The sequence below is a fragment of the Myxocyprinus asiaticus genome, chromosome 36 (assembly GCF_019703515.2).
Source record: "Myxocyprinus asiaticus isolate MX2 ecotype Aquarium Trade chromosome 36, UBuf_Myxa_2, whole genome shotgun sequence".
Lineage (NCBI taxonomy): Eukaryota > Metazoa > Chordata > Actinopteri > Cypriniformes > Catostomidae > Myxocyprinus > Myxocyprinus asiaticus.
This window is the reverse complement of record NC_059379.1, coordinates 10,667,383-10,688,674: the sequence shown is the minus strand read 5'-3', so window position 1 is coordinate 10,688,674 and position 21,292 is coordinate 10,667,383. Positions and strand designations below refer to the sequence as shown.

Genomic DNA, 21,292 nt, shown 5'->3' with positions numbered 1-21,292 from the left:
TATCAAAGAAACTTGGGAGTGGGCTCCTTTTACTTGTGCCAGTAATTAAACACCAAGCAACCAACCAGAACACACTAACAACATACTAATAAATGCTTATAACACCTTAGCAACTGCATAGCACAGCCCTGGCAATTACCCACAATAGCCCAGCATCATGGTAGCAACCTTTGCATTGGCAAGCACCACTTACATTTTCTTCATAAAATGTAAAAATCCTCTTAACTTTTGATAGGGAATTAACAATTTGTAGGGTTGATGGGGAATCGGACCTCAATGAGACCTGACCCAGTTCCTTCTCCATCAACTATCCTGCTGCTCTTCTGTTTGAATAATCTGAGCTTTTTTCTCTCTGACTCCCTTCACACTCCCAGAGCTCCTCCATGACTGAAATGAAGCTAATGAATTAGCACACTTAATACGGATCAGGGAGATGTTTTCTCTCTGCTGTTGTTTGTAGAGAGCCTTGATTATTGTGCGAGAGGGAGAGCTTGTTCGTAATGCAGCAGAGCATGGTATTCTTTCTTTCTTTCTCTCTCTCTGTCTCTCATTTCCTCAGAGTGAATGTGCTCTAGCTGAAGGCTAGCATGGGGCTAATTAGACTGGTTCACTATTTAATTTGAGCCGATACGTTCTCACAGGGGGTTCTGTGTGTCCCACCACACCAAAGGCAATGACTTGGCTATGGTTTTCATATTTCTATCTCTCTTTCATTTTTCTCCCACCTGCTTTTTCTTTTCAGGGTAAGGACTAACTTTTTTATATTAAATCGTTTATCCTTATTATTTTTTCTCACCTTTTACTTTCTTTGCTCCTGATTTTGTTCTGTCAGATCTAGCCGTTTATGGCCCGCTTTTCTCCACCTTTGTAAACCCATATTTCGTTTATAGTATCAAAATAATTTATACAATATACATTTCATAATGTATGGGGTGGTATAACCGTATTTACCTTTCGGTAGTAGATGTGTATCAACTGGTAGTATTCTGTTATACTGTTCATACCACACTTCAGTACATATATTTTTGCTGCCATGTATGGAATTTATATAGTATTTACACATGAGAGATATTAAGAAATATAGAGTAATGTGAAAACACAGAGTGGGATGTGTCCCAAACAAGTCAAGATAAGTGAGAATGTAATTAAAGGGTGTAATGCAAAGCAGAGTTTAATTGTTTACATGTACTGAGCAACATCACACCAATAGTGTAATAGCAGATCAGCTATTTAACAATGGTTTCAAACACAGCTAATCCAATCAGAATTTAGAATTGAAACTATCCATTTTAGAATATTACTTTTACTGTTAAATCTTTGTGTAACATAATGTGTGACCTATCATTTGTTATGAATAATATTGTCTTTTGTTTTGCATCCATCAATTTTAAAAATAGAAAAAAGGTTAATAATCAAATTTTAAATTGTAAAATTTGCTAAATTTTTTATTCACTGGATTGTCCAAAAATATTTAACCATTTTTATTCATTAAATTTTCAGAAAATGCAACTGTATTGTGAAATATATCATTACTGAGATTATTATTACTCACATCATGATTGTAAGATTTTGATCATACCGCCCACCCTTAGTTTTTTAACATGCAATAACTTCATAAAGACCTACCCCAAAATAATAATCTTACTCTACAATAGCCTATCATCATCTGCATCATGTACACACACTATTTAAACTGTGTGTGCTGCACTGGCTGAAATATGTTTTTTCTTCATTTTCCCCACTAGGCACTGCTTCACACACAAAACAAACTTCGTTCTCTGGTTCCCAATTTTACCTTCAACCTGGGATACTCTGGCAAGTTTTTCCATACAGGTATGGTGGAGTTGGAGTTGTGTGAGTCATACAGATAACCGCTACCTCCATCAGCACACAAACATTCATGCACTCTTTGTGGCCTTCCTCTTCAGGTACAGATGAGGAAGATGAGGGTGATGATACTCTTCTCAGACACAGGCAGGAGTTCTGGTGGTTTCCACACATGTGGAGTCACATGCAGCCTCATCTCTTCCACAACGTCAGCGTGCTTGCAGAACAAATGAGACTCAACAAGCAGTTTGCACAGGTCAGAATCTGCCAAATAATACACTCTATTAATCCTATCTTAAAGCACAGCATTGGGAATAGGGTTAGGGTTGGTTAGAATTGGTTTGTTTCTTGATTCTGATCGGTTAATACTAGAGGCAGACATATCAATTTTACAGATTAATCAGTGCCGATAGTTGCTTTTGGAACTATCAGTTATTGGTAAAAACATATGCCGATCATTGCAGATAGTTTATTTTATTTTTTTATTCCTCCGTGAATGTGTCCAGTGCTGGAGGATTCTGTAGTTAAAACGATTCTGTGATTCGCTTCCATGCACCGGTTCTTTTGGACAGTTCGTTTCATTGAATCAGTAAAAAAAAAAAAACGATTCAGCGGTTCTTTTATGTCATCACATAATGATGTCACTAGTACATAATTTTAACATTGGGATAATAATGGGATTCTCTCTGAAACATTCAAATAAAGCCATATGTGAATGCATATGGCTTATTATTACTTCTATTCAATTAATTTATAATAATAAGGTTGTTTATTGCCATCAGTGTTTCATTCTGTGAACCTGCATGTCGAAAAGCCTACGGCTTGTTTTATTTATTACATCTTGGATGATTTTCCTACATTAAAGTTTGCACCTAAAGCACCAAATACAGACACTGATGCAGAAATGCGGGTATGTTCTACATGTCTAAAGCATATTAAGAGAATAAACTAGACTTAATCAACTCACCAGAAACCATAATTCATCTTATAGCAATTTAAAATATATACTGCATGCAGAATAAACATTAGTCAAATTAATTTACATATCTTAGCTAAAAAGTTTTTGCGTGTTTTAATCAAAATGTTATTTAATAAAACTATTCATAAGCATATTTCCAGTACATTTGGTTTGTTATTAAAGAAACATACATTTCGCCCCATGCTCATTCAAGTGTTCGGTACATGCATGCTGACAGCATCAGCAGCTCACTCATCAGACTCCTCGGTAATCCTCTGCAAACTTCGACAGTTATTTGGACCGGCTCATTTGGTTCTTTTTGAGTCGGACACAATAAAAAGCTAACTTTCGATTCAGCCTGTAGGTTTGAATCGTTAATCATTGGTTCTAGTAACTCGTAAGAACCACCTAGCCTGTATGAGTCCAACTCGTTCATTTCGAATTCAGTCTCAGTCTACTAGTCGACTGCATTTAGCAATGTTTTACTATGTTGTTGCTGATACATAAGTTAATTAAAATTCATATTTCTTGAAAACGTCAATCACAGTTAGCTACACAATTCATTAAGTCTAATTAAAAAAAAATACAAACACAACTGGAAAATTAAATATATACAATTTTTTTTAATTAATAACATCGTCAAGTAAATACCTACTTAAGCCTCAAGACCTTAATTTGCTAATATTTTTTTAATAAAAAAAAAAAAATTTAGACTGTAAATCTGTAGGTTTATAAATGTTTTATTCAGCTACTGGCATTAACGTCTGAACACATAACAAGTCCTCGGTAATCCTCTGCAAACTTTGACACTTAGTGGGTCCGGTTCAGACAGTTCAACGTTTTGCGTGCGTAGACAGTACAAGTATTTCAGCTGTGCGTCTTGCATCATCAACCCGGAAATGTAAGCGCAGCATGGTTCTTACCGGGAAGACTCGCAGCTGTACCTCATCGCACCAATAGCTAGGTAACTCCTAGCAAATCATGCTTCAGCCATTGCTTTATAAGTCTGCTCCCAATCTATCACATTGCTGATTCAGTGTGCCAACGCGGCAACCTCCACCACTCCACCGCCACCAGTTGAGTCGGGGGTAGGCTCCTCGCCCCTGCCTCCTATCTCCGGCAGGATCTGACGGTTCCGCATACAACTTCCACCAGACGGTGGTCTGCAAGTCTTCCTGATAGAACTAAAGTTACATTAATTTCGATTTTGTGAACTGGCTCGACCAGCTACTTGCTGAGAATTTGCTCAAAAGAACGATTCGTTCAAGAACCATTCAAAACCCTTCATCTGGTGAATATATAGGCTATTAAAACTTAATTTGATCAACTGTTATTGTAGAGCATTGTAACTGGACCAGGTCTCCGTCATTTTAAAATAAGAGTCCCCGGTGTGTTCCAGCTTGTTTGTTAAACATCCCGTGTTATGCACCAAAATTTTTATTTTTTTTCTGGTTATTATTGGGATTTTTGTAGAACAATAAAACATACCTGGAAATGTTATTCATTGTTGACTCTTGTAGTCTCTATGTAAGTGCCTGTCATAGTAAGGAAAGGATGCGATTTTTTTTTTTTTTAAACATTCTATAAATCTATTTTAAAAATCATCGGCTGATTAATTAGTTATCGGTATCTGCGAAATCCACTATCGATCGAACTCTAGTTAATACACTTTTCAAGCAAGTTTATTTCTATAACTGCATGGCTATGAAGGAGTATGGAATGAAATATGTGCCATTGGGACTTGAACTTGAATTTTAGAACTTGAATTTGACCATATTTACTTGAAATTGAATTTGCAGTTTTGAAATTGAATTACATCAAACTTTGAACTTGAATTTCCAGTTTTATTGACAGCATTACAGTTGCATATGATTTCACAGCCAAAGCTCATAGACCACACCTTGTGGTATTCTGGTCTGCAACCTTTCAGTCACCAGCCTAGACATTTAAACATTAGGTTAAACAACTGATCTCTGTCTCTTTCCTGTGATTCAGGAGCATGGGATCCCCACAGACATGGGCTACGCTGTAGCCCCCCATCACTCAGGTGTGTACCCTGTGCACAGTCAGCTTTATGAGGCCTGGAAGAGTGTGTGGGCCATCAAGGTGACCAGCACAGAGGAGTATCCTCATCTCAGGCCTGCCCGCTACCGCAGGGGCTTTATATACAATGGCATACAGGTAGGAACAAGTCAAGTCTCCCATTTAAATGATAAATTAGAAGTTACCCCCTATAGTTTACTTCTGCATTCAAAACCTGGAAATCTGCAGCATTTAAGTTCTTAAGAGTTCTTGATTTATATATGTTGTTGTAATTTCCAAGGAAAACAGCTTGTGTCTCTAATTTGTTCGCTTTGGGCTGTTTATTTGAGTTTTTAGATTGTATTGGGAATTGTGTCATTGAAAAGATGAACAACTGTATGTGGGCAATTTGTGGCTGAAAAATGCGCGGATTATAAATTATGATTTGAATGTAGCTTCATTTCACAAAAAATGGGTTTGATATCTTTCCTGAAGAGGAAAAATACTGTATAAATAAACAATAATTTTCTATAGCGGCATCTAAATATGTATTGTGTGGTTTTGTGTGTCAGGTTCTCCCTCGACAGACGTGTGGGCTTTTCACACACACCATCTTCTATAAAGATTATCCAGGAGGCCCTCAGGAGCTGGACAAAAGCATTCGTGGAGGAGAGCTCTTTCTTACAGTGCTGCTCAATCCAGTTAGTCTTACACACACACACACGAACACTGATCCAAAATGTAGCTAACGTGTAAAATAATTATGCTATATAAAAGACAAAAACAACCTTTTTTGAACTACTTGTCCCCTCCCTTTCCCATGGGTAGGTCAGTATATTCATGACTCACCTGTCGAACTATGGCAATGACCGGCTGGGCTTGTACACCTTTGAGTCATTGGTGAGGTTTGTGCAGTGCTGGACTCACCTGCGCATGCAGACTCTGCCTCCCATCCGCCTCGCTCACAAATACTTCCAGATTTTCCCTGACGAGAGAGACCCCTTGTGGCAGGTTGGTGCAATTACAGTTTTTTTGGTTTCTGTCAAACTTAATGAACTTCTCTTTTCTTGGTGAATCTATAGACAGGGTATAACAGAAATTATTTGGAGGAGAGTACAGACCACTCATATACATATTAACGGGAGAAATCACAACGCTGCTTTTATGTAGTTATGGCAGCTGTAGGAAATGAAGTCCATATTTAAAAGAGATTTTTTTGATATAGGCATTGCCTTTTGTTTAACTTAAAAACTTGCATGCACATCATCTTGACTTCCCTGGAAAAATGTATATATATATATATATATATATATATACAGCTCTGGAAAAAATTATCAGTTTCTCTGGATTTACTATTTATTGGTATATGTTTGAACATTTTATTCTATTAAGTACTGACAACATTTCTCCCAAATTCAAAATAAAAATATTGTCATTTAGAGTATTTATTTGCAGAAAATGACAACTGATCAACATAACAAAAAAGATGCCATGTTTTCAGACCTCGAATAATGCAAAGAAAACAAGTTCTAATTAATTTTAAACAACACAATACTAATGTTTTAACTTAGGAATAGTTCAGAACTCAATATTTGGTGGAATAACCCTGATTTTCAATCACAGCTTTCATGCGTCTTGGCACGCACTCTACCAGTCTTTCACATTGCTAATAGGTGACTTTATGCCACTCCTGGTGCAAAAATTCAAGCAGCTCAGCTTTGTTTGATGGCTTGTGGCCATTCATCTTCCTCTTTTATCACATTCCAGAGGTTTTCAATGGGGTTCATTTCTGGAGATTGGGCTGGCCATGACAGGGTCTTGATCCTGTGGTCCTCTATCCATTCCTTGATTGACCTGGCTGTGTGGCATGGAGCATTGTCCTGCTGGAAAAACCAATCCTCAGAGTTGGGGAACATTGTCAGAGCAAAAGGAATCAAGTTTTCTTCCAGGATAACCTTGTACATGGCTTGATTCAAGCGTCCTTCACAAAGATGAATCTGCCCGATTCCAGCCTTGCTGAAGCACCCCCAGATCATCACCTGGTTGTCTAATGGTTAGACGGAGACCTGGAGAGGCCTTCAAGCCACAGTGTCTCGCACCCACTGTGAAATTTGGTGGAGGATCGGTGATGCGCCAGGAGTGGCATAAAGTCACCCAACATCAATTTGAAAGGCTGGTAGAGTGCGTGCCAAGACGCATGAAAGCTGTGATTGATAATCAGGGTTATTCCACCAAATATTGATTTCTGAACTCTTCCTATGTTGAAACATTAGTATTGTGTTGTTTAAAAAATATTATGAACTTGTTTTCTTTGCATTATTCAAGGTCTGAAAACTCTGCATCTTTTTTTGTTTTGTTATTTTGACCAGTTGTCATTTTCTGCAAATAAATGCTCTAAATGACAATATGTTTATTTGGAATTTGGAAGAAATGTTGTCAGTACTTTATAGAATAAAACAAAAATGTTCATTTTACTCAAACACGTACCTATAAATAGTAAATCCAGATAAACTGATAATTTTGCAGTGGTCTCTAAATGTTTTCCAAAGCTGTGTGTATATATATATACATATATATATATATATATATATATATATATATATATTATAAGTTGTATTGGTTTTTCCCTAATGGATTTCACTGAATGATGGATTTTACAAGGGATTTGTATTAATAATCTCATTTTAACTTATGCTCACATTATACTAACAAATATTCCCCTTTAATAAACAGAATCCATGTCATGACAAGAGACACAAAGACATTTGGTCCAAAGAGAAGACCTGTGACAGACTACCCAAGTTTCTAGTGATTGGTCCTCAGAAGACAGGTAACCACAAAGCAATTTAAAAAATCTGGACTTTTTTTTTTATATATATACTTCATATTTATTCATTTTGCAAACACTTATCCATAAAGACTTACAGTGCATTCAAGATATACATTGTTTTAGTTTGTCAATATGAATTTTTCTTGGAATCTAATCCACGACCTTGCCGTTGCTTGCGGCATGCTCTACCAGTTTAGCTATAAGAACCTGATATATGGTTGGATTTTGTTTTGTATGCACATATGAGGTTTTTTTAGTAATACGAGTACAAAAACATGTTTGTCAGTCAATTAAACAATTACAACAGGACAGCAATACTAAGGAATAATTACCCAGGCTTTATGATGTAGAACACTTAATTTTGGACACAAATCACAGTACTCATACATTTCCAAGAAATGTGATGAATGTTTGATTACAGCAGCTTGATGCAGGGTTTTAATCTGGTTATTATGGTTCTTCCCAGGAACTACTGCACTGCACTTGTTTCTCTCCCTCCACCCTGCCATTACCAGCAGTTTCCCCAGCACTGTCACCTTTGAAGAGGTGCAGTTCTTCAGCGGACCAAACTACCAGCGTGGCATTGACTGGTAACCATGGAAACTCCTGCATGCCTCATTTTCTTCGTTTTCAAATCAGCTACACATTTTTGCAAAGCCTTACACACTGCAATCACAGAAAAAATGATGGGAGAGTGCTTTATGTTTCAGAAATTGTTGTTAATTAGTGTCGCTTGCTAAAGCAAAAAATTACATCCAATGTTACTATAATTACATTTTTCAAAACTGACTTTTACGTGCCGTGTTCTAAATTTTGCCGCAGTTTCCTGGTGAAATGAACACTAGAGGTGCTACAACAAGAGTTTTGTTCACTTTCACACAAATCCCGACTACAACGGCTGATTACGACTTTATAAACACTTAATTTTTGCACTATTACTCATACACTGCTATGTTATCAAAACACTTATTAGAACCAAAGTCTTTTTAGCAAGTCAGTCCATTGTCGGCCATCTTTGGAACGCTCTCAGGAGGCTATTTCCAGTCATGCCAGTGCAGCTCCTATCTATTTGAATGAGGAAAGACAGAAATCTCAAAAAACGGTTGGTCAAGATTACGATCAAAGAACATTTTCAAATCAGCAATACAATTTGACAGTACTGGAATCATAAATTGTGATTCTATGCCTCATATTACGCTAAAAAACGCAATTTTTGAAAAAGAGTTGATTGACAGATGATGTCTGTATCTAAAAGGTGATTGGCTCTTTTAAATGTAAGGCGGGACTTCCTTTCTATATCCGTTGACCATGGGGCGCTCAGAGCTCCTTGGTTGAGCGTTCTAATTTCTCCCATTCATTTTAATAGAAGTGGCCCATCTCTGCTAAATAATCTCTGTTATAATGCATCATTTGAAAAATGACAGATTTTAACGCTGGTATTACAAACCAACCTACATTTACTCACAAAATTAAGTGGTTATTTCAGAAAATGTGGCATTTGCTTTTTCCACTCAGTCGGTTAGGTTTAGGTGTTGGTTTATGGTTTTGTTCACATCTCATTTGCTTTTAGGAAAGTATTTTTTAGGTTTAGGCTAAAGTTTTAAGTTTAGGAGGTACATTTTACTTATACTTTATAAAACCTCCATCTAATATTCAACTTGTTTAATGATTCCTTAAATTGTGTGGTTTGTTGAGGAGAGGTGTGCTATTCCTCTTCTAAGTGATTAGACTTACAGTTTCCCCCTGGCAGACAAAAAAATTAAAAATAAATCAGTCATAAAATGCCATAGTCTGACTTTAGAGGAGGGACCCAAACCATAACTGCTGATGAAAATATCCTAAGATTTTTGGGTGAGCACTTAGAACCCCTGAAAAACACTTTGGCAACTATTCAAAACACCCTAGCATCATGACACTATTCAGATTTCTTCAGAAGATGTAAATAAAAAAAATAGTTTGTTTTAAATGGAATTGTATTTAGTAAGGGATATTTGTGTAACTCTGCTGGTCTGTCTTACAGGTATATGGATTTTTTCCCTGTACCTTCTAATGCGAGCACAGACTTCTTGTTTGAGAAAAGCGCAAACTACTTTGACACCGAGACTGCCCCAAAGAGAGCAGCTGCGCTGTTACCCAGAGCCAAAATAATCACCATACTCATCAACCCCGCTGACCGGGCATATTCCTGGTACCAGGTGCGTTTTTGTGTGCAGAAATACATAGTCTCTATTTAGACGTGGTCAGAAACACATGTGATCACATCACATCTGTAGTGTAAACGTTAAAGCATCCTGATGCGTCCCGGAAAAGTGTGAAGGACCCTTCTCTTTCATTTCTGATCACAAGTTGTCACAAAAGAAGTATTTTAGATGCATGTTAAGCAGTAATGTGTCTCCTCTGACCATGATCGTATCACCCGAGATGGATCTTAATACAAACAGGTGTAAATAGGGCCATAGAGAGCCATCAGCAGGAAATAAAACAACAGTTTAATTTCATTGCTGTCTCTCTCTCTCTAGCATCAGAGGGCTCATCAGGACCCAGTGGCACTCAACTACACTTTTCACGAGGTGATCTCAGCAGGTCCTTCCTCTCCTGCAGATCTGCTGTTGCTGCATCGCCGCTGTCTGCAGCCTGGAGCTTACAGCAGTCATCTGGAGCGCTGGTTACAACACTACCAGCCCAGTCAGGTGCATGCTGCATACCAGGGACTAAAACCGAAATGTTTTTCATTTTGGTTTGTTCTGAGCAGAAACTGTATTTTTTCGTTCAGATTCCGGCATCCCGCTGCCTTCTTTCCAAATGGTAACCGGTTAGAATGAAATTAAAGAACGGTTAAAGGGATAGTTCACCCAAAAATGAAAATTCTCTCATCATTTACTCACCCTCATGCCATCCCAGATGTGTATGACTTTTCTTCAGCAGAACACAAAGAGTTTTAGAAAAATATCTCAGCTCTGTAGGTCCTCACAATGCAAGTGAATGGTGATCAGACCTTTGTAGCTCCAAAAATCCCATAAAGGAAACATAGAAGTGTCATAAAAAACACTGTCATATAATCCATATGACACCAGTGTTTAAATCCATATCTTCAGAAGCATTATAATAGGTGTGAGGGAGAAACAGAACAATATTTAAGACCTTTTTAACTCTAAATCTCCACTTTCAGATGTGAAAGTGAAACAAAACAGGCACCAAATGTGACTTTCAGAAGTGAAAGTGAAAGTGGAGATTTAGAGTTAAAAAAAGGACTTAAATTATACAGTAGCCTATATAAAATAAAATAAAAATTTTAATAAATGTATTCTTAATATTAAATAAATCCCCAAATTCATTTAAAATATTTCAAAAATACATCTGGCCATATAAAATCAATTAAAGGAATGTTTCTGGTTCAAATTCAAGTTCAATACAATACAAGTTCATCTCAGTCGACAGCATTGGTGGCATAATATTAAGTACCATGAAAATGTATTTTGACTCATCCCTCCAATGCTTTAAAAAAAGCAAAAATCAAAGTTACAGTGATGCACTTACAATGGAAGTGAATGGGGACAACTGAGGTGAGTGTGGCCAATTTTGGAGAGTTTAAACAGATATGTGAAGTTTATGATTTTTTTAAAAGCACTTTCATTAATTCCTCTGTTAAAACTTTTTATTATTTGAGCTGTAAATTTGTTTAAATTGTCATTTTTACAGTTGTTTTAGGGTTTGTTGACATTACATTGTCATGGTAATGAAGTTATAAAATCGGCTATAACTTTACACAGATAAGGTTAGTAAGCGATTTTATCACATTAAAAACATGTTTAAACAAATAATGTTTATGTCTTGAGGCTGTACTTTTGAAAAAGTGAGTATTAAACCCGGAACATTCCTTTAATAGCCAAAAATTCTCTCTCCTGCATGCATGCACATATTGCTTGGGCTTGTGTGGACTGGATATCATCTTATGTAGGCCAACCTATTTTATTATACACATGTAAAAATTATTTTATTATTTTATTTTAATTATTTGTTTTACTTACAGATCTGCTTCTTGGTCAGAATCCAGTAGCATCAACTCTGTATTAATGCTTCATATGTAACAGTAATTCAGTGAAGACTTGGAAACAACTGAGTAATTTACTTTTTCCTTGATATTGTTCCTTGTATCTGAATTAACCGTGCATTTATACATAGTGATTTGATATAGTTGTCTAAAGGTTTTTTGCATGTCACAGAAGGCTTCATCCACAACATACACTATATTGCCAAAAGTATTCGCTCACCCATCCAAATAATTCAATTCAGGTGTTCCAATCACTTCCATGGCCACAGGTGTATAAAATGAAGCACCTAGACATGCAGACTGCTTCTACAAACATTTGTGAAAGAATGGGCCACTCTCAGGAGCTCAGTGAATTCCAGCGTGGTACTGTGATAGGATGCCACCTGTGCAACAAGTCTAGTCGTGAAATTTCCTCGCTACTAAATATTCCACAGTCAACTGTCAGTGGTATTATAACAAAGTGGAAGCGATTGGGAATGACAGCAACTCGTAACCACGTAAAATGACAGAGCGGGGTCAGCGGATGCTGAGGCGCATAGTGCGCAGAGGTCGCCAACTTTCTGCAGAGTCAATCGCTACAGACCTCCAAAGTTCATGTGGCCTTCAGATTAGCTCAAGAACAGTGCGTAGAGAGCTTCATGGAATGGGTTTCCATGGCCGAGCAGCTGCATCCAAGCCATACATCACCAAGTGCAATGCAAAGCGTCGGATGCAGTGGTGTAAAGCACGCCGCCACTGGACTCTAGAGCAGTGGAGACGCGTTCTCTGGAGTGACGAATCACGCTTCTCCATCTGGCAATCTGATGGACGAGTCTGGGCTTGGCGGTTGCCAGGAGAACGGTACTTGTCTGACTGCATTGTGCCAACTGTGAAGTTTGGTGGAGGGGGATTATGGTGTGGGGTTGTTTTTCAGGAGCTGGGCTTGGCCCCTTAGTTCCAGTGAAAGGAACTCTGAATGCTTCAGCATACCAAGAGATTTTGGACAATTCCATGCTCCCAACTTTGTGGGAACAGTTTGGGGATGGCCCCTTCCTGTTCCAACATGACTGCGCAGCAGTGCACAAAGCAAGGTCCATAAAGACATGGATGAGCGAGTTTGGTGTGGAAGAACTTGACTGGCCTGCACAGAGTCCTGACCTCAACCCGATAGAGCACCTTTGGGATGAATTAGAGCGAAGACTGTGAGCCAGGCCTTCTCGTCCAACATCAGTGTCTGACCTCACAAATGCGCTTCTGGAAGAATGGTCAAAAATTCCCATAAACACACTCCTAAACCTTGTGGAAAGCCTTCCCAGAAGAGTTGAAGCTGTTATAGCTGCAATAGCTGCATATTAAACCCTATGGATTAAGAATGGGATGTCACTTAAGTTCATATGCGTCTAAAGGCAGATGAGCGAATACTTTTGGCAATATAGTGTATATTAAGGCAAAGAAAGATATTTTTTTGGGCAACAGGAAGTGGTGTAATCCTGAAAATTTACTGTGATAAACCATTTAGATTTTGGTTTTATACCAATTTGTTTACCAGTTACCAACATTTAAAAATACAGTTTTAACTCCAGACCAATTGAAAGGGACTTCATTCATGGTTTCGTTTGTGTTTTGCTAAAAATTGGGTTTTCATTTTTGTTCCCTGGAACATTTTCATTCCCTGCTGCATACACAAACAAACACTACTCAACAAACTCTACTTTATTCACCCTAATGCCGTTCAAAGCATTTTCTTCCGTGGAACACAAAAGTCACCATTCACTTTCATTGCATATTTATTACATACTGTACAATGAATGGTGACTGAGGCTAACATTTTGCCTAACATCTCCTTCTGAAGCTGTATAAGTGTGTGTGATATGTGTGTGTTCTCTCCTGTAAACAGCTGCTGATGGTAGATGGTGTGCAGCTGCGCTCCAGTCCTGCTCAGGTGATGGATGGCATTCAGAAGTTCCTGGGAGTCGCACCGTATTACAATTACACTCAAGCTCTTATGTACAAACTCTCATTATTAATCTCTCTGTATTACTTTCATATGAAATGTATGGTTCCTGTCCTAGATGTTGATTGGTCAATAAAGAGTTCCAGCTGTGCTAAAATACACAATTAATCTAGCTACCGTGAATATGACTGGACAGCACTCATAGAGGCCAACTATGACAGTTAGTTAACATTACATGGACTGTGTCTTCTAGCGCAGGGGTCGGCAACCTATGGCACTAATCACTGGCACGCCAGCAACGGCGAGAGAGGAGAAGACTATTTTATTTATATCAATTCGCACCTGCTTTCCAATCTACATCTTGATGTAATATCATGATCATCCTCATGATCACGCAGCGTGTTTTCAAGAGCTGAATGGGAGACTAAACAAAAAGTTCAAATGTGGCGAGCAGTGGCGGATTTAGGCATGGGTGACATGGGCAGTTGCGGGGGGGGGGCACGAGGCACCCACACAGACCCCAGACCCCCCCCACACAGTCAACAACTTTGGGGGCATGTTGAAGCGGGTTTCGCCCAGGGCGCCATACAAGCTAGAACCGCTACTGGTGGCGAGTCTGCAGTATACCCAACAGACTCGGTGCAGTGCATGCAAGCAATTTGCATCACGAGCAGGTAGCGCTTCACTTCCGGTTAATCGCGGGAGTAAACGTGCCCACTTTGCTTCGGTCAGGCTGTGTGGATGACAGCCTACCTTCGTGTTTCTTTTTGCTTTCAGAACAATACTTGATGTAAGAAGGAAAACACCACTATTAATCCTTAAACCATGGTCACACTCAGAATTACATTAAACGATAAAAGAGAAAACATAAACCCACATCGTGGGGTTCAAAAATCTTTTCAAGTCTATTCAAAATCTAAATTAAACCTGAAAATAAAGTTTTAGGATTTTGCAGGTGCGATTCACCGAAAAGGGCTAAATAGTTGATCGGCTTGTGATGCGTGAATGGCTTGCACACGCAGCGTGAGTCTCGTCACACTTTAAAAGTGTTTAGTCTCCCATTCAGCTGATGAAAACACGCTGTGTGATCATGAGGAAGGATTACATCAAGATGTAGATTGGAATGCAGGTGCGAAAACTTAATAAACTTAATCCTCTCTCGCTGTTGCTTGCGTGCTATGATTACCCCTCTGTGTGATTTTGAAAAATATACATTCATAATATAAGAAATATTTAAGATTCCACACAATTTCGTGATCAGTAATCAAATAAGAAAATTTGTGACATTAACTGTGTTAACTCATTTTGTACAATAGGACAGGTTTTCTTTCATTATAGAACTTTCAAAAGATGCTTTGTGAAAATTCACATGCAGGATCATGATTATATCATAATCATCGGGTTTTGCACAAATTTCCACTTAAACTGTTATGCTAATAATATCATTTGAAATGAAAAATAAACGATTAAATTAGAAAAATGCAAAATAGAAACATTTTCACAAGTTTGGGTGGTTGGCACAGCCATTGACCAAGAAAATAGAAAATGGCACTCCATGTCAAAAAGGTTGCCGACCCCTGTTCTAGTGGAAGGATGGCACTTGTAGGGTTAGTTCACTCAAAAATGAAAATTCTCTCATCACTTACCCTCATGCCATCCCAGATGTATATGACTTTTTCATCTGCTGAACTCAAATAGAGATTTTTAGAAGAATATCTCAACTCTGTAGGTCCATAACAATGTAAGTAAATGGGTGCCAACAGTTTGAAGTTCCAAAATCCACATAAAAGTACTCCAGACGACTCTGGTGGTTAAATCAATATCTTCTGAAGTGATATGATAGGTGTGGGTGAGAAATGCATTAATATTTAAATCCTTTTTTAGTATAAATTCCCCTCCCTGTTCAGGCAATCTCCACTTTCACTTTCTCATTCTCCTCCTTCTGTTTTTGGTGATTCACATTCTTTGTGCATATCTCCCCCTACTGGGCAGGGATGAGAATTTAAGGTAAAAACGGACTTAAATGTTGAACTGTTTCTCACCCACGCCTTTCATTTTGTGCTTGAACACATGGATTTAACCACTGGACTCTTATGGATTACTTTTATGCTCCCTTTATGTGGATTTTGGAGCTTCAAAATTTGGGCACCCATTCACTTGCATTGTGAGGACCTACAGAGCTGAGATATTCTTCTAAAATTCTTAATTTGTGTTCTGCAGAAGAAAGAAAGCCATACATATCTGGGATGCCAGGAGGGTGAGTAAATCATAAGAGAATTTGCATTTTTGGGTCAACTATCCCTTTAATGAATTTGCTTGACATTTGAAATGGAAATTTTTGTCCTTCTTTAAAAAAATGTTTTATGTAGTGACCTTTTTATGAAAGCAATAAGACATTCAAGGTCAGGTAATACTGTGAATATAGTCATGGTTGAAGTGCTTTCAAACACTAACAACAACCCTTATAAAGCACAGCCTCTAGTACCTTATTGCAACATATTGTATTAACATACTTTAAACAGCGCACAAACACAGATGCGAGAATTTGGCCAGTGCATTGCCAATATTTGCATTTGAACTTACTTAATGTGCATTCTTACGTTACTCTGGCAGTAACAAACCTCAGTACTCAGTGGGTCAGTAGAGTTGCCCTCAAAAGTTTGTGCCAAATATGTCATTATTCAGGCAAGTTGCTATAAATACATTTGAACTTGTTCAGAAATATTATCTTCAAACTGTTGCGCCACCAATACAGTAGTTGACTTACTGTCAAAAAAACTCACTGTAACAGTGGACCATTCCCACAAATATTGACTACAGCGCCCCTACGTTGAGAATGCATACTTGCGTTATGAAATGCAGTCTGACATTTTGGAACGCAACAATGCACAAAGTCAAGCTTGCGTAGCTGGAAGCTTCTACATTCACATACTTGCATAGAGTATGTTTAGGCCTTAAGTCTAACAATTTATTTTTTACAATAATATGATTCTTTCTAAGCGTCTCATAAGGGGAGAAGTAACCAGTACATGCTCTGTTGTGTGTGTGTGTGTGTGTGTGTGTGTGTGTGTGTGTGTTTATAGGTTTGATGAGAGTAAAGGTTTCTGGTGTCAGAAACTGGAGGCGGGCCGCACTCGCTGTCTGGGAAAGAGCAAAGGAAGGAAATATCCAGACATAAGCCCTGAGGTAAAGCTCACTTCTCAACATTAGAGCTCCAGATATAGAGATGAGATCGACACAACTGAACAAAAATAAACATCTAGCTAATAGTCAGTGACTCTACATCCTGTTTTCCACAGTCTGATTGGCCAAAGGTGCTTACACACTAGAGAAAGCTGATGGAGCCTTTGACCGATAGAAATACATGTGATGCTTGTCTGAAATGCTCATCAGTCTATGAATGTTTGTCTAAACAAGCTGCAGTAAAAAGTTACAATTTTCTCAACTTTTGGTCACGACTAGGTCTCACTTTCGGAAACCCTTGCATTTGAAAGCAATGGTTTAACACCATTCTCTGACACAATGTAAACTCTTGTGTGTAAGTGCCCTAAAGGTCAAAGTATACTTCAGTTGTCCGATTGTGACATAAATTTCGTCATTCGCACAGTCCTTGTGGACTGTCCGCGTGCAGCCCAGTATCTTTGCTATATCTTTTCTAACTGATTAGAATAATGGTTTTGGCACAGTGGAGGATTAAATAACCTGAAAAATCCTGTAGACTTACATTGACAGAATGTTCAAACAGGCCAACGGAATGCTTGTTAATTCAAACTTTGTCAAAAAATTCTAATAACCTGTCCACACAGGGCGCATCCGTTGACTCAACGCAACGGCTTGAGGCTGTCTACACTGAACGCGTTGGTACTAATGTTCTGAACCGTTTATTTGTGTCGTTGGTAGTAGTTGTGTGAGCGCGTGCAGGGCAAATTGGAACAAGACACATTGTTTACTGTATTGCTTTTGGCTCGACGTGACGCACCGCGACGCTCGCACCCGTTGTAGACAGGGTGTAATGTAAATTAACCCACAAAAGGGCTGCCATATCATGGCTTCATGTTACAATACAAAATCTATCCATTTATCTTTCTGAAGGTTTTATCTGAAGGTCTACTTGACTATAAATCTATCTTTATAAAACTTTCAGACGAAGGCTTTGTCAAGCAAACATCAATGTTTGTCTTGACAAACTTTACCTATCTAGCTACATTTACTGCCCTCGGCAGTCTGTTGCCAAATGATAAGACCTTTTAATGACTTCTCAAGGATTTTTTAGAAGCGAAAATGCAATCTAATAATCAGTCCTACTGTAACTATATATTAAATACAAATTCTAAAACAAGTGTGCTAACATTTTCATAATTATTATTTATTTTTTAAATAAAATTCTGCTGATTACAACAAAACTCATAATGTGTTGGCCTATCTTTAACTACTCATTGTGCCATTGTCATGAACTACCAGTCAGTAACTGCACTGCCGTACTTAAGTCTCAGTAGCCTTAAGTACATTACATGACACATTAACAGTTCATGGTTCATTTTGAACTGGACAAAAGTCATAACTTCCACGTCAGTGAGATTAATTCAGTAACTGCTCCTTCTGATGTGCTTTTGATGCACTAAAAAGAACCGCCTCAAGAATCATTTGCTTGGGAACCGGATAACACTAATCACGCTGTAGAATCAAAAGAACAGAGTAATTTACTCTTGAACCATTTTAAACTGGTCGCACGATGTGTTTCGTGCTGTAGATATAGGTCTGCTGCTGAATAGTGCAACAGGAAACACTGTCAGGGTGTTATAGTACATTGCTCCATCCGCGACAAAGGAAAAATGTATATTTAAGAGGCATTAATGGAACGGAAAGTCATGAAAATTATATGGTTCTTGTATTAAAAAAACAAAAAAAATGGAACTGGTTCATGGTTCCCAACTCTATTCCTGTCTAATCAGTGTTTTTGTGTGTGTGTTTTGTTTGAATGTGTTTATCGGTCCACACATTTTTCTTTGCGTGTAACTTACCTTGTGTGCCCATTTTTTTTTTTATATATATATACAGTCGAGGGCGTTTCTCTCAGAGTATTACCGCGAGCAGAACGTGGAGTTGCTCAGGCTGTATAAACGTCTGGGGCAGCCTCTGTCCATCTGGCTCAGAGACGAACTGCACAATGCTAGCTGGAGCTGATGAGAACTTACACAAGGAGATCCATGCTAGAACCCTGCTCCACACAGGAGAACTCAGGAGGCCCATATGCGTCAGGCGCAGTAAGATGGCATCTGACCCTCTCGCCCTCCATTATCCACACGGGCTGTGACAGAACAGATGGCCTGATCATGCTGTCAGTCCACACAAAATTAGGTTGTCCAAGTCAACCACGTTACATGAACTTGTAGTGGACATTAATGGAATCATGGATACATGGAAATGGGAACACCCTGATACACAGAGCCCAAAAAGACTTCCAAAGTGGTTTGAAATTGGCCGTGAAATGCCCTTTTTGAAATGCAAATGTAATCTCTTGGAAAAGGGGGAATTGCACAGAACCTCCAGGAGAGGAACATTCTTGAAATGCTTATGAAAAGGAGGGACTGTGCAAGGATTATTTAAATTTTGTTTTAATTCTGCCAAGCAGAGATGTATTTAAATGTGTCTCATAAATGTCAGTCTTCTTGCTGCTTTTCATCATACAAACAGCTCTATTTATGTGATTTCTGTTAGAGTTTACAGCCAAACAAGCTATAGAGAAGAATTCATGAAGAATCATCCATGAGGAAGATTTTCTTTTAAAATGCATGAATTAGGCAGGATTTGTTTTTCAAAAAATTTCATTTCTGAATAGCTATGTGATTCACATGTACTGTAATGGCTCTGTTCCAAAAGCTAGTGAGCTGCCTACACAGATAGCACTTTAAGGCATCATAGGTATGATCCTGAGTCCCAATGTGAAGGCTGTACCAAAAGAAGCACAATTATGCTGCCTTTTAAGATACCTTTGTAGAGAAGGCAACCTCAAAATGCATGGCGACTGAAAATGTTCATCCAAGATGGTTGACTAATCAAGAGAAATGTTCATTTTTATACATTTATTCCTGTCAATATCTAAAAGTATCAATAAAAATAATTAAAAAATGGACTTTTCACCTGTTAGCTTAGCAACATGCTATGGAGTTGCAGCCTATATACTTCAGAGAGGTGCAAATCGGTCACTTGTGAGGTTCCATTTCAGTTAAGAAAGTGCCTCGGAAGGTAGCTGCCTATGTAGGCATCAGACAGCAAGGCAGCTCACTACATTCTGGAACAGAGATAATATCTGTTGAGTCCCGGAGAATAATTTATATACGTGCCAAACCAAACTGTACCTCTACAGAAACCAGTTTTGCCAATATGAAAAATTCTGTATGCTGCAGACTTCTATTGCTAATGAGTGAATGTGCATTGTGTGTATGTGTAGCAGCTGGGTAAAAAGTCTATGAATTCACAGTAATGTGATCTGACGTCATGTCTGGTCTTTTAAGTAAACACACACCTCGACAAATAAAGGCACAGATCTGACGATGCGGCACCTCATGTCCCTCTTTTTATTCATCTCGGTTTTAAGTAAGGTGAACCAGGGGACAGAGTATCTTATCTCTAATTTATCAGATGGAAGGAAGAGTTCGAGTTGGAGAGAGAGTTTGATTAATCACGACACAAAAACAAGAGACTCGCCCTCCATTTCAGAGCTCTGGGTCTCAGCCGGTCAACTGCAGGAAACAAAGCCCTTAAATAAGACTTGCTTGGATCCTCTGGGAGACACCACAGACAGTACACAGTGTGCTGGAGGGTACAGGGAAATAAATTGTGTGAACTCCAATCTGCATCCGATTGCAGACTGCCCTACAAAGGCAAGATGTAGTAACAACAACACTGAAACAGAAAACTGCTTTAAAGTTTTGATTGTGTGTGAGGCTTTTTGACCTGAATCTGAAGGCTGAAAGTCATGTTCACCCTCAAGTGCATCTCCACGCAACCCAGTGGTAACACTTCTAAAATCTATTGTTATTTGCTATTATTGTTGTAACCTTTATTACAGTACTTTAAAGGTGCACTCAGTAACTTTTTGCTCATGTCATCGTGGATTTACAGCAACACCAAGTAGTGTGGATGCAGCATCATTCAAAATCAACAGTTTTCAGTTACAGATGCCATTGTAGAAAGTCACTATTCACAGTCAGCCATGATTAATTTAATCCAAGAGTGAAAGTGTTCAATAAGACGGTTACTGAGATTAAGTGAGTAGTATTAGGCTGGTCATGTGATTCTAAAATGGCAGCCCCCATTAGGGTGCCCCTCCCCATGTATAATAAAACAGCTTTTATAAGGTTACTGATATGACTCGAGTCCTCATTTCAAGTCAGTGGTCATGATTTTACACATATGTTTACAAATCATTTCTTTAAGAGTAAAACTTATTTAACGGAGACAAAATTACTGAGTGCACTTTTAAAGGAATGTTCTGGGTTCAATACAAGTTAAGCTCAATCGACAGCATTGTGGCGTAATGTTGATTACCACAAAAATTAATTTCATCTCATTCCTCATTTTCTTTTTTTTGGATTTTTCCCAATTTGGAATGCCCAATTCCCAATGTGCTTTTAAGTCCTCGTGGTCACGTAGTGATTCGCCTCAGTC

General features: G+C 38.4%; 1 protein-coding gene across 1 annotated transcript in view; it reads left to right on the top strand.

The window, feature by feature from the left end:
• LOC127426931 (bifunctional heparan sulfate N-deacetylase/N-sulfotransferase 2-like) overlaps positions 1 to 21,012 on the top strand; it is a 109,911-nt gene extending 88,899 nt beyond the window's left edge. Inside the window, exons 3-14 of the mRNA XM_051674114.1 lie at positions 1,746 to 1,833; positions 1,929 to 2,083; positions 4,781 to 4,966; positions 5,380 to 5,508; positions 5,636 to 5,818; positions 7,541 to 7,637; positions 8,104 to 8,227; positions 9,658 to 9,832; positions 10,157 to 10,327; positions 13,565 to 13,674; positions 16,705 to 16,807; positions 18,680 to 21,012. Of these exons, the coding sequence (XP_051530074.1) occupies positions 1,746 to 1,833; positions 1,929 to 2,083; positions 4,781 to 4,966; positions 5,380 to 5,508; positions 5,636 to 5,818; positions 7,541 to 7,637; positions 8,104 to 8,227; positions 9,658 to 9,832; positions 10,157 to 10,327; positions 13,565 to 13,674; positions 16,705 to 16,807; positions 18,680 to 18,805 (1,647 nt within the window). The 3' untranslated portion in view covers positions 18,806 to 21,012. The remainder of the gene's footprint in view (positions 1 to 1,745; positions 1,834 to 1,928; positions 2,084 to 4,780; positions 4,967 to 5,379; positions 5,509 to 5,635; positions 5,819 to 7,540; positions 7,638 to 8,103; positions 8,228 to 9,657; positions 9,833 to 10,156; positions 10,328 to 13,564; positions 13,675 to 16,704; positions 16,808 to 18,679) is intronic.
• The last annotated feature ends 280 nt before the right edge of the window (positions 21,013 to 21,292 follow it).